At 39.7% G+C, this 13,066-nt stretch overlaps 1 protein-coding gene across 3 annotated transcripts; it reads right to left on the bottom strand.

The window, feature by feature from the left end:
* Positions 1-1,487: 1,487 nt before the first annotated feature.
* On the bottom strand, positions 1,488-11,597 carry LOC123021705 (spermatogenesis-associated protein 4-like). Of its 3 annotated transcripts, none has more exons than XM_044426726.1 (5): positions 11,446-11,597; positions 10,819-10,937; positions 8,692-8,912; positions 4,991-5,107; positions 1,488-3,511 (listed from the first exon to the last, which is right to left on the bottom strand). In XM_044426726.1, exons 1-5 carry the CDS (start codon positions 11,509-11,511, stop codon positions 3,408-3,410), a joined length of 627 nt encoding a protein of 208 aa, XP_044282661.1. In that variant the 5' UTR covers positions 11,512-11,597; the 3' UTR covers positions 1,488-3,407. The 3 variants fall into 3 exon arrangements, with proteins under 3 accessions (XP_044282661.1, XP_044282660.1, XP_044282659.1); XM_044426725.1 differs by lacking the exon at positions 1,488-3,511 and adding an exon at positions 3,522-4,150; XM_044426724.1 differs by lacking the exons at positions 1,488-3,511; positions 4,991-5,107 and having other exon boundaries at positions 8,156-8,912.
* Positions 11,598-13,066: the final 1,469 nt, after the last annotated feature.

Genomic DNA, 13,066 nt, shown 5'->3' on the forward strand with positions numbered 1-13,066 from the left:
TTTTTTTTCTGTTTAAATATGCATAGGGTTGCACCCGGAGGAGTATAAATTAAATGTTTGTATAGTAATACAGATTATTGTTTTGCAAGTATTTTGGAATACTTAGTTTTACACTTCAACTAGCCTAAGAAATTTTTCTTATATTTTGAATATCTAGATTGCATTTGACATTTCTCTTTATTTTAAATGACTAAGCTTATTTCTAACATTTATTTTACAACAAATATTGGGATGTACCAAAATACATAATGTAAATTTTAAAGTATCTTGTTTCTTTAATTTTAGTGCTTATAAAGATATGGCATTCAATAGTCCAACATCTAAATAAACTGGTATTGTTTTTTATATAACAGGTCTTATGCTCATGGTTGTACTTCAGTTAATGAAAACAATTATAGCCAGAAACAGAGTTAAAGCTTCTGTATCATACTACATTTAAAAAATCCATGTGAGTTAACAACCTTACTGAATGTATATGGATCACTTCCCAGTATCAGAACGTATAATATGGAGACATGTGTTTGCAACCATGTTCATGCACAAAGTATCTTCTGTAAGTGATTGAACACTGAAGATACTTTGTAATCAATCATCTTTTTTGATCAATTATCAACCATACTTGATAGTTCTTTCCACTTTTACTAATTTAAAGCATAAATTCTTCAAGCATTGCTCTGCTGCTTATTATAAAAATGCTAGGCCTTATTGTCCTTGAAGTTATCATGCAGGACTTCTGACTACTACAGTTAATTGTATCTGTTGGGGTACATTATTTTTATTACATTTATATACCACCCTATAGCTCATGGACTTTGAGCAGTTTACAAATAAATGAATGATAACTAAGTTGTACATCCATTATTGCTCATGGCCAAATTGCTTAGTTCTTCATACTGGTTTTGTTCAAAGAGAAACAAGCTAAATATTCCTTCTTTTCCTCTTCTTGCACACCCTTAAGATTTTTGGTTTATTAAACTGAAATTTCTGAAGGATTGCATTACTACTTTCTGTGTGGGAATCTGAAATCTGAATGCCCCCTAGAAACTAGGATTCCAAACCATGGTTTGACCTTGGCTTGCAATCCTAAGAAGTACTCAAACTACACAATTTATATGTTAGAGAAAACAGGCTTTAAAAATCATGAAGTCTTCTCTGAGTCACAAGCTTGGGATGAAAAAGGGAAGGGAAATACTTGTTATTATCACTTATACCTATTCAATGGTTTGTTGGAGTCAGAACATGCCACACTCATCCAGAGTGGATAGACCAACTTGCTTCTTGTTCATATAAGCACTAATTCATCCTGTTAAGGATAATGGAAAGCATGTGAGTACCCTATGACAATCTGCAAGTGGTTTGTGCTAATGAGCAAAGTTGGTATCTTTCTTCAGTGGATGATGACCCCTATGTGTATATTATTCTCAGTTATAGTCTGCTCTCAGTATGCATATCATACTCAGATCTTCATTCCACACAGTCGTTGTGCATAAATTCTGAATTGCTTTTATTACAATACAAATCATACAAATTTACTATACATTCTCACTATGAATCTTCACAATATGAGGTATTAATAACAAGCTTGTTAATCATAATTACAGCAAAGAGAAAAACACACAAAAAAGAAGGTTATCCTGAAACGTACTAGCTCAAGATGGGATGCATAAAATTCACTTTCTTATAAATCCCTCAGTATTTCTAGCCCTGCCACACTTTGGTTGCTCAGGTCTTTAAATGTAACCATAACATAGCAAATATATTTCTGAAATACATTTTCCTAGTTAATGGCTATACATATTTTAGCTACTGTTAATTAATTTTGAATTAGATTGTGGTATGTATTCTTCAACACAATACAATCACCCCACTGATACAGTGTCCTGTCCTTTCTTCAGTTATCTTCCTAACTCTGTAAAATTAATAACTAGACATTTAAAAAATACACAAAACAGGTTAACAGATTGTGCTGCCTTTTGCTGACACAAAATTCTGCATTATAAATTAAACATATCCTATTAGGGGTTAAATCACCATTGCTTCTGAACTTTCTAAAATTTGGCTTTAAGTTAGTGTTTGTCAGATACTGGCTCAGGAACCAACAGTGCTGCAGCAGGTCCAGTGTCTCCTAACTTTCCTGCTCTGCAAGGTACCAGCAGGTCTGTGCTTTGCAAGGCAAAAAGCATGTGCTGGAACAGAACTTAGTTAAGCATGATGTATTGAGCAAAGTTGGAAGGGAGAAAAGGAAAGAAACAGAATGCCTGGCTGACTATTAGTGACTGAGGTGATAGCAAGGGAATGAAAAAGATGGGACTGAAGACTACTGAAACAGTTTCTGGTAATGGTGGTGATTCATCGGAATGAAAAAGTGTGAATCTGGTGAGTTAAGCATTCAAGTTAATTCTGCTGTGTACCTGCTCCTTCTGTTGCACCAGCCACAAGCTAGCAGTGCTTAAATCAACCCATAAACCAAGCAAAATTGCTTGCTTCAGGATCAGTACATGTTAGTTTTGTATCCTTCTGCAAGCTCTGCTGTTGTTCCCTGTTTCTGGAAACTAGCAGTTGCTTTCATTTCAGGTTGTTTTAGAAGCATTATCTCTCTGTTGGATGCTGACCAGTATCTCCAGAAGAGCCCATGTCTAACCAATATGAGAAAAGCTGAGCTACAAAATGTTCTGCCTCAGAAATCAAATCAATTTTACCAGCCTTGGATGATATGCTATGGGGAGCCATTTACTGCAATGCCTCTTGAGCCAAGCTAGCTGAAAATACAATTTCATAGTGAACATTCACTGCAAAATCATCACAAGTTTGTAAAGCTCAGTGATCTATACCCAGCACTTTAATATTAAGCAATCGCTTGTGTTCGAAAGTAATGGGTACCTCTGTTTTTTCATACTGGCTTGAAAGAACTGGTTTAAGCCTGAAATTGTGTATTTTCTAGATCTGATTCACCTGACTTAAAAATATTTCCTAAATCTCATTCATTAGTAATGTTGCCATACAGCTATTACTTATAGGCATTTTCATGCGATAGGTATATTCAAAACAGAACATATTCTTACATTTGTTATAAAACCCAACTGCTTGACAATGAGACTCTGCTTACCCAATGATAGGTTTTATTAAACACACAACAGTACTCGGCTAGATACAAACTGCTATTTAGAAAACATCTCCATTTTAATGTGAGTAAAGGGAAATGTAAAAATCAGTAATCCTTTAATGTGGTTTCCTTAAGCCTGTATCAATGTCAAGTTATGTATTGTCTCAGCATTAATGTTTATTGAGCGTATCGGTAAGGCAACATATTCCTCAATACGTTAGAAAAACCTGGCCGTAAGGCATCTGTTGTGGTAAAAAGCAGCTTTGATTCTTTTTTCTCTCATTACAGTCTTTAGAATGGGTGCCTAGACATTTTTATTAGCATCAAAAGGGCATCTCTCAGCTTGCTTCACTTGGATGGTTTTGAAATGAACACCCATTTTGCCTCTGATTTCTGTGGAAGGTGTACCTAGGCAGGAAAAAGAAAAGTATTAACTGCAGTAACATACAAAAAACCTTTTAGCAACATGTTATGATACTCATTTATAAAATTATAAGCTATTGTTGGAATTACTGTAGTGGAATGTCTGAGAAAGCAGAATATTTAGGGTCAAGGTGTCAACAATACTATGTTGATGATTTTAACTCCTGTGCCTTTAGCTGTGGTATATTCTATGGATATTAGCTGGTGTTAATATCTATCTTTATGGTGTAAACATATCACAACAAACTGAGCTTCCATGAGTTTCCAAACTGAGTCAAGGAGTGGATAAAGCCTTTTCCTCTTTGCTTGCATTCCTCTTTACTATACAGGTAGTGTTAAGACCAGAAAACCCTCACTCAAGGCTGGTTCTACATGTCACAGGAAGAAATCCTGCTGTTTCCAGCATGCTTGGTTTTTTGCATGGATGTGCCTGAAAGATGATCAGGCTCATGTTGGTAACTCTCCTCCCATCTGCATTTTAATTCCATCTCATTCTTCCAGATGGTCTCCCAGAAGGCAAAGCAGTGAAGAATGAGGCTGCTCTTTTGAAAGCCACAATCATGAGCTGTGTCGAGATCACTGGGGCTGTCAAGCACTTTCCGGTGCACAAATAGGGCTCAGTTCCTGGGGCACAGCAGAAAGGACAGAGCTAGTTAGGCACCCTCCCCTCATGCTCCAGAGGGACTGCTCAAGTCACACTCAGGCAAAGTGGGGTCAGCTGGGCAGTGCTGCAGAAAGGATCTGTGCCACCCTCCACAAGGAACCGAGTGAAACCCCTCCTACATGTGGGTAGCAGGGGTGAAAAGCAACTGGATGGCATGGCAGCAGCTTCCTCTGTGCTGCCTGTCTCACTCACCAAAGGTAAGCACCTTGCCTGCATCCTTTTTCTTTGTGTGATGAAGCAAAAGGAGGTGGACGCTTGCTCACTCACTTTTTCTTGGTGGGTAGTGTAAGATACTGTTTGTATCTCCAAAAGGCATGTATATTGTGATCTGCACACTTACTTAAATTTAAGCAGTGATTTAAGATGGTTTAAAATCAATTAAACTTGTTTTATAGTCCTAGATTTGTTTTTATTCAAAGGAGGAAACCTTTAAATAAAAACACAGAACATATTTCTAAACCATTTTGTCCCCAAGGATAGATTTGTAACATGAAAAAGGTTTAGATGAAACATATGGCCTTTTCCACAAGGAAGTCATAGTAAAAGATGGAGTGCTATATATCTGGACAAAGGCCAATATTTTAAAAATATTTAATAGGAATAAAATGTTCAGTCGAATGTTTCTCAAAAGTCAATGCAAGTTATTCCCAGACAAGTGTTCATTAAGATTGTCTCCATGCAGTCTACTACTATGAATGCTAACTTTGGAATAAGTCTCACTATGTTCAGTGGGATATACATACAAGGAATGTGAACAGGACTGTAGCCTTAACCTTTCAAATCTGAAAAAGAATGCTTACTGCTTGGCGCAGGAATAGATTTCTCCTTCTGAAGATTAGTTGCACTCAAGGAAGGAGCCAAAACAGAAGGACGACGAACAGCTCGTTCACCCAGTGTTGGTTTAATATCAAAACGTGCTTGAAAGGGGGAAAAAAAGGGGTAAGTGACAAGCATACCATGTCATTTTTAAAGTATATACTCTTTTTGCAAGATTTATTAATACTTGTGAAAGAAAAAATGCTTTATTAAGGACAAAACTACACCTAGAGCATAAAGTGATGGGTGATACTCACTGGAATGATCTAGAGTCTGATGGATGTGCATGCAGCATATTTCAATGAACAAACCAGTTTCTATTCTTCACGATGTAGCAAGATAGATAGATACATGATGGCACTACTTTTTGCTTATAGGATTTGCCCATACCTTTGTACTGTACAGTATTCAAACAGTTCAGAAAAAAAATTATTTAAATCTATATGTCACATTAATACAATTAAAAAGATGAAAAATATCACGGTAAAGAGAAAATGAAAAACCAATCCAACAATGCAGATAAATATTCAGCTAGCCAAAACTAAAAACGTGTTTTTTATTTTTAAGTCATTCAAAGGCAGCAAAAACATAACACAGCAGGAGTTAGATGGATGTCCTAGGACACCAAGTTTAACAATCTGCATGCCACCACAGAGGAGGCCCTCTCCTCAGTTTCCACCTGATGTACCCTGAATAAATATGCCATTCCAAATGACCTCAGAGATCAAGCTGATTTATGCAGGTAAATTAACTAAATTAAAATTAATTCTTTTTTATACAAGCTCTTACTAGACATCTGGCCAGGGGTTATGGGGGTCAAGAATTTTCCAGGTTTTGACAGTTGGAAAATCCTACATAAAACATAGCAGACATGAGGTGTTGATTATAAACCCACCAATTCAGTACCCCTCCAAACCTATGCCAAAGACTTGTTCCTATATTATGTTACAAGCCTCAGGTTTGTGCCACCATCCCAAGCATGGAAATGACATGGGATGGCCATGACATGGCCCTGGTGAATGCTACACATCCCACATAGACCTCTCTGAGAAAGTCAGAGTTTTTCTGCCACATTAATCACCACCAGTAGCACAACAACCACAAGCAACTTTCAGTCAAGAAAAGCTGTAATGAGTTGTTAAATGACTTGTGGAAGAGTTTGTGGAATGGTTTGCACAAGAATAATCACAGCGTAAGATTTTACATTTGTCAAACAATACGAACAAGTCTGCATACAGTAAAAGCTTTCTGCCAGCAGAATGAAACAACCCTATCATGTATTACAAAGAGTATCTGTGGAGTGTGTACACACAGGTGCTTATGAAACCACTTCTTCATGCAAATTGCAAGCTGAAGTAAATCACATTAGCTTCTTTCCATGGCCCTGCAGCAAGGTTGTAAATACAAGGAAGAGAGCCCCAAGTCTAGAAACTCTCCCTCCACCACCAGCTTCACCTCTTAGTTCTGCCACTATGGCATAGATGGGTGAAGAAGTATACAAGTGAGAAAATGCAGCAACTGCGCCTATCTCCTTTTTGTTGCTCACTCTGAGTATCATAGTGGGGAGGACTGGTCCTATACTACCTGCCTAGAAAAAGTGCCAGCAGTTACCACCACCTGCTTCATCAAGTGCTCATGCACGGAACAACCATTTCCTCCACCCAAGTCTTTCTCTTAGCTGCAAGGACCAGCTGCTGTTGCCTAAGTGCTCACTTGTTTTTTCCCCATGAAAAAGTTACCTTCGCTCATGCATCCACTCTCCTTGGATGGTGCAGCAAGAAAGATTAGAAATAGGCCCAGGTGGCTTTTCTTTCTGTGTCCAGATTTCTGAACCATTCATCACAAATATTCTATCTAAATAAAATTCTTCAATAGGTTTCCCTTTAATCCACAGAGGCCTTTCAGACTTCAGTTCAGTACATGACTGGGCGTGTGCTCCCCAATTATCATTCAGAGCTGAAAGAGCAATCCTCTACACATTTATTTGGGAGTAAGCTCAGCTGAGATGCACATCTGAGCAAGTATGCACAAGATTAAGCTATAAACTTAATATATGGAGCCAAGTTCATCCCAAGAGCATCTCAGTGAGAGCCACTCATGCTTGCAATGTGTCTTCAAAATATACTTTTTACAGTGAAATCAATGGGAAGCTAAGGGAATTTGATGAAGCGATGCCTGGTTGGGTTCTTGGGCATTTAACAACTAATTGACAGGGAGTTTTAACAGGCAAACACGTTAACTGGCAAAACTGTCCCCTTATTGCACTTCTTTGCTGAAAAAGTTTTTTTTTCTGTTTGAGTTCTGTTAATCAGAGAAACAGCAAATATATGTTCAAAAAATTAAGTTTGTTCAGAAATATTGCAATACATAATTTCAAACATTCAGAATGGGATTGTGTGGATGCTGATGAGAGAGAACACCTCCAGTGAACTCAGTAAGACTTATTTTCAAGTGATGGTACATAGACTTGGCCCACATAAGTACCATAAATATATTGACAACTATGAAGGTAGATCTGCATTTCAGTGGCCCATTTCTGCATTTCCCTGTGAGGTTTCTCCAGTGAAAGCAGACAATGATTATCACTGATGCAAAAGTTGATATTGTACCCAAAGAATCCTGCTCCATTTGTGTCACTTTGTCTTTGTGACTGTGCTATCTTACTAGGTAGCAAGCTACATCAAACAAAGTGAAGCTTCCTACTAAGCAAATATGCATAGGATTGTGTTGTGAAAAGCCACTGCAACTTACCTTGTTGGCTAAGCATTTTAGATAAAGGAATCATAGCAAATATTATTTCAAACGCTATTTTGTGTCATATGGATTTATAGTCGTTATTGTTGTTGTTAGTCGCGAAGTCATGTCCAACTCATCATGACCCCATGGACAACATTCCTCCAGGGCTTCCTGTCCTCCATCATCCCCCGGAGTCCACCTAAGCTCACACCAACTGCTTCAGTAACTCCATCTAGCCACCTCATCCTCTGCCGTCCCCCTCTTCTTTTGCCATCTATTGTTCCTACCATTAGGCTCTTCTCCAGGGAGTCCTTCCTTGTCATTAGGTGGCCAAAGTATTTGAGTTTCATCTTCAGGATCTGGCCTTCTAAAGAGCAGTCAGGGCTGATCTCCTTTAGGACTGACCGGTTTGATCGCCTTGCGGTCCAAGGGACTCACAGGAGTCTCCTCCAGCACCACAATTCAAAGGCCTCAATCCTTTGGTGCTCAGCCTTCCTTATGGTCCAGCTTTCACAGCCATACATTGCAAATAGTCTTTATTATTCCATGACATTACCCAAAATAATGTTATGTCACTGAATAGTCACATGCTAGCACAAAACTTGGGCAAAGGCTTGGAGAACAGAAGCAACAAAATGGCTTTTTTGGGGTTTGCCAAGACTCTATATCTCTAGGTATGCAATTTTTATGCCTGGGGTGACCGCACAAAACTCACGATTTGTAGCACAAAACTTTAGCTTACGTGTAGAGTGGAAGAGACAATGTAGGTGGTTGTGGGTATTAACTACACACACACACATGTATCTGTACACATTCGTGGGGGACAGCACAACAATTAGCATTTGTTGCATAAAACAGTGTATGTTTGGAGGGAATGCCAAATTTAGAGGCTTAGTTATAGCACACTGCAATTCTGTTTTCCAAACAATGTTTTGAAAGAGCCACTCACCTGGATCTTGTTCTCTGTCTAGCAGCCTTCGGTGCATGTGCATGTTGATGATCGCATTAACCTTCTGCCTGTTTTTGTCAATATTAGGCTCCACCATTAGCTCTGTTAGCTTAATGTTGGTTTTAATAGCCCTTGAAGCAGTTGATCTAGCAACCATTGGTAACTTTTCCTGGTAAATACGATCTGTAAAGTCAATCTCTTCATCCCGACTGTGTTTTATCCTAGAAGGAGGGATAATTGTACGTACTGCATTTGTTTTGCCTGACTTTTCAAAAACCAAAAACTGTTAGACATTACTGTATTTCTTACATGGAATAACCAAATGGAATTCTGTAAGAAAGTGCTAAGTTGCTCAGACCTAAGGAGCTACTTTCACTGCAGCATTCCAAACAGTTGAATGTGCTACTGAAATTAAATAACAGCTGACACACAGAGAACCATGGAATTCTGCCCCACTTGCTTCTAGCAAATAAAGGCAAAAATGTAGTGCCAGAACAGTGGTATGGGACTATGCTTGATGCTGTTGATCCTTTTGAAGAAAGGATATCTTTGAAAAAGATATTCCAGCACCATTCACCCTTCCTTTCTGACTCTCAACAGCAAGCCTATCCAAACCCTTGTGCGCTCACAAAATTAAAAAGGAAACATTGGTGCAGGATGGAAACCTGAAAAGGAAACCTTGCTATGCTCCCATGGTTAATAAGCCACCCCAGAACCCTACACAGCCCATACGTTTTTGGTTGGTTGGTAACAAGCCACCTTCACCAGGTTTTTACAACATAGCAAGCCATGCCAGTGAAGGTGATTATGCAAATTCCCTTGCATGGAACTGGCGTGTGCACTGGGGGAAACAAGCCAATGTATTTTCCTTCCCTCTCCATAATCATGTGAATCCAGTCAGTGTAGAACACTCTGGCCCACTATTTATTATTTATGTATTTATTTTTCAATTTATATCCTGCCTTTTTCCTACAAAGGGCTCAAGACAGCTTTACATCATTGTCCTCCTCCATCTTATCCCCACAACAACAACCCTGTGAGGTAGGTTGGACTGAGAGTCTGTGACTGGTCCAGAGTCACCCAGTTGGCTCCATGGCTGAGCGGGGACTAGAACCCGGATCGTCTGAGTCCCAGTCCCATGCTCTTAGCCACTACACCACACTGGCTCTCAATTATTAGAGAGCATACTAATAATAGCATTTCTCTCTCAAACCACTTTCCATTACAATTTCATTCTTAGTGAGGCATTTCAGAGAGGGCTTCTAGCCTGGCAGACCAAACACAGGAACCATCCTGTTTCTGTCATGGACCAAAGGGTTGAGGAATGTTGGTATGTATAAGTACTTAAAGGCAAAGAGGCCCACCTGTCCAGGTCAGATGATACTACTGAGATTATTAAGCTTCAAAAAAGAGTGTCCCAATTTGTTTGCTTTCTTCTCCCTGTTTCATCTCATGATATTGAATAAGACTGTGAGCCTGCAGGTAGGAACTGTGCAAACTTGGAAAAATATAGGTCCTTTATTAAGTAAAATAAATAAATAAATAAGGTCTACAAGCCATGGAGTAGGGACAATACTTGGCTGCACAGTATTTTTATGATTTATTTTTACTGTATATTGAATGTTATATATTATCATTTTAACTGTAAGGAAGGTTAGTTGTATTTTATATAGTAAAACTAAAAAAAGAAAAGAATACTTGGCTATATAAAATTTCTCCTTAAAATTATTTAAACTATTAAAATATTGGGCAAATAAAAAGATTTTGCCTGGTACTGAAAGGGGTAGAGAGAAGGCGCCAGGTAAACCTCTCTGGGGATCTGATTCCAAAGTTGGGGTGCTGCCACCAAGAAGGCCCTTCTTCTCATAGCCACCCTTTCCATTTCCTTCAGTGGAGGCTCTCTGAGAAGGGCTTTGGATGACCATCTAAGCATCCAGGTAGGTACATATGGGAAGAGGCAGTCCTTTAGATAACCTGGTCCTAAACTGTTTAGGGCCTTAAATATTAACGGTAAGGCTTTGATTTCTACAGAACTGCAAATATACCATTATTCAAAAACCCTCACAGAGCAAAAATTACCAGCAATAGTTATGCATTAAAAGGCAACATTAACATATAAAGACTTACCGCCTGTTTGTCAGCATTGTATAAATGTCTTGTACAAATACTTCTGCAGCTCCAGGTTTACAATGAATTGTCCCATCAATTAGCTCGCGTATGGGCTTCAGGTTTCTTTTTGCAAAGAACTTTAATGAAGGGGAAAGAAAGCCTCCTTCAGAAGTATAAATTCCACTTCTTGCCTTTAGATAATTAAAGATGTACATTTCTCCCACAAAGCAAGGACATGAATATCATATACCTGGCAATATATGACCCGCCAAGGAAGCTTTATGGCAGGATAAAAACCAAATAAATAAATAAATGAGCTGCAAACTGTGTAGCCCACAAAATCTGAACAACAAAGTTATAGGCACAATCCTATTGATCTGCGAAGTTTCACTGGGCCCATACCGAAAAGGCACCTACCTCAAAGATTGGTTTTGAGGTACTTGTCTTTATTCACTATTAGTATTGAAAAATAATTCAACTAGTTATTTGGTAGAAATCCTATTTCTGCACATGCACCCCCACACAAATAACATGCATTATCTATCAGTCACGAGTAATTCAAAGAGACAGTAAAGAAGCTTCCATTTTCTTGTCTCTTGTCAACAATACAAAATTTATCTGAAATTCATAATTGGATTATCCCACCTTTCCAAGCTGTGACCAGTTGCTGAGTTTGACAGCTAGAGAGGTCCCATTTTCAAAGCAATGCATTTGAATGTCTTCTGGGTAATACCATGAGAATATTTCAGCAATTAGAAAGCCATTTGAAAAATCCCTATGGCAAAGGAAGGAGGAGAGAGAGAGAGAGAGAGAGATACAAATTTACTAGTCATCTCCCTTAGTAAGAGAGTTACTCCATGTTTGTGAAGCTCCTGTCTGATCACCATACTAGAATGATTTTGTTCGTTCAGTATCTGTTACAATACTTTCTTAAGTAAAAAATCCTCCTAATCCTCTAATTATTATTATTAATATGTAAACACAATATTACATATAATTACATATTTACATATTTACACATTGCATATTTACATATTATGTAAACACAATGTTATGCAGACACAATAGCAGCCTGCAGGCACTATGTTAATGATGTTTGCTGCTGATCTGCTATGCAGTTCAAAATCACTTGAAAAAACTCCGTTCTGGTGCGTTCCATGACAAAAAAAGCCCTGCTTAGGGGAATATATGACTTTCAAGTCTCAAGCAACCCAAGAGGGGGTGGGGGGAATGAGCTTACTAGAGGGGGGCTGGGCTGGCCATGGACTCTTGTTGAAATAGGCTTGCCTACTGCTGATTCTCAGGGAAGAGGAAGGATCCCCTTTTTCTTTTTTTTCTTTTTATCGTTCTTTTTCTCCTCCTTCGACCTACTTTATAATCTTACCCTGCTTTAATTAGTGCTTTGAGTCATTCCTGGCCATGTCGACGCTTATATATCCTGGGGAACCCACGGGGGCTGCTATTGGCGTGGTCATGGGCAATGGTCGTTACAACAATAGGGGCTTAACGTGTCCACGTAGAAGAAGGATGGACAGATGGCTGACACCTGTCCCTCCTTCTGATCCTGCCCCCAACCAGAGGGCGCCAGGTAGCCTTGTCAACCACCCCTCGGGTCTGACGGTGCTGCTGCTCAATGCCAGGTCGATCAATAATAAATCTTCCCTCATCCATGACTTGATTGTGGATGAGGAGGCCGACCTGGCTTGCATAACGGAGACCTGGGCGGGAGAGGGAGGGGATGTTGCCCTCTCCCAGTTGTGCCCGCCCGGGTATCTGGTTCAACACTGTTCACGCCCAGAAGGGAGGGGAGGGGGAGTCGCGTTGGTTTACAGAGCCTCCATCTCTCTCACGGGTCTTCCGGTCCCTTTGAGACCAGGGCTGGAGTGCCTCTACTTGGTGTTGGGTGAACGAGACAGATTGGGGATTCTATTGGTGTACCGTGCACCTTTCTGCCCAGCAGTCTCCCTATCTGAGCTGACAGAGACCGTCTCGGATCTGGTGTTGAGGACCCCCAGGATGTTGGTCCTGGGGGACTTCAATCTCCATGCCGAGTCTGGACTGACCGGGGCGGCTCAGGACTTCATGGCCTCTATGATGGCCATGGGCCTGTCTCAACACGTCACTGGCCCTACCCATGAACGTGGACACACTCTGGACCTGGTATTCACGACGGGGCAGGTAGAGGATGACCTGAGGGTGAAGAACTTATGTTTGACTCCCCTGTCATGGTCAGATCACCTCCTGGTGAGGTTTGTGCTCGAGAGCG

Source organism: Varanus komodoensis, unplaced genomic scaffold (genome assembly GCF_004798865.1).
Source record: "Varanus komodoensis strain SLA01 unplaced genomic scaffold, ASM479886v1 scaffold174, whole genome shotgun sequence".
NCBI classification, from domain to species: Eukaryota; Metazoa; Chordata; class Lepidosauria; order Squamata; family Varanidae; genus Varanus; species Varanus komodoensis.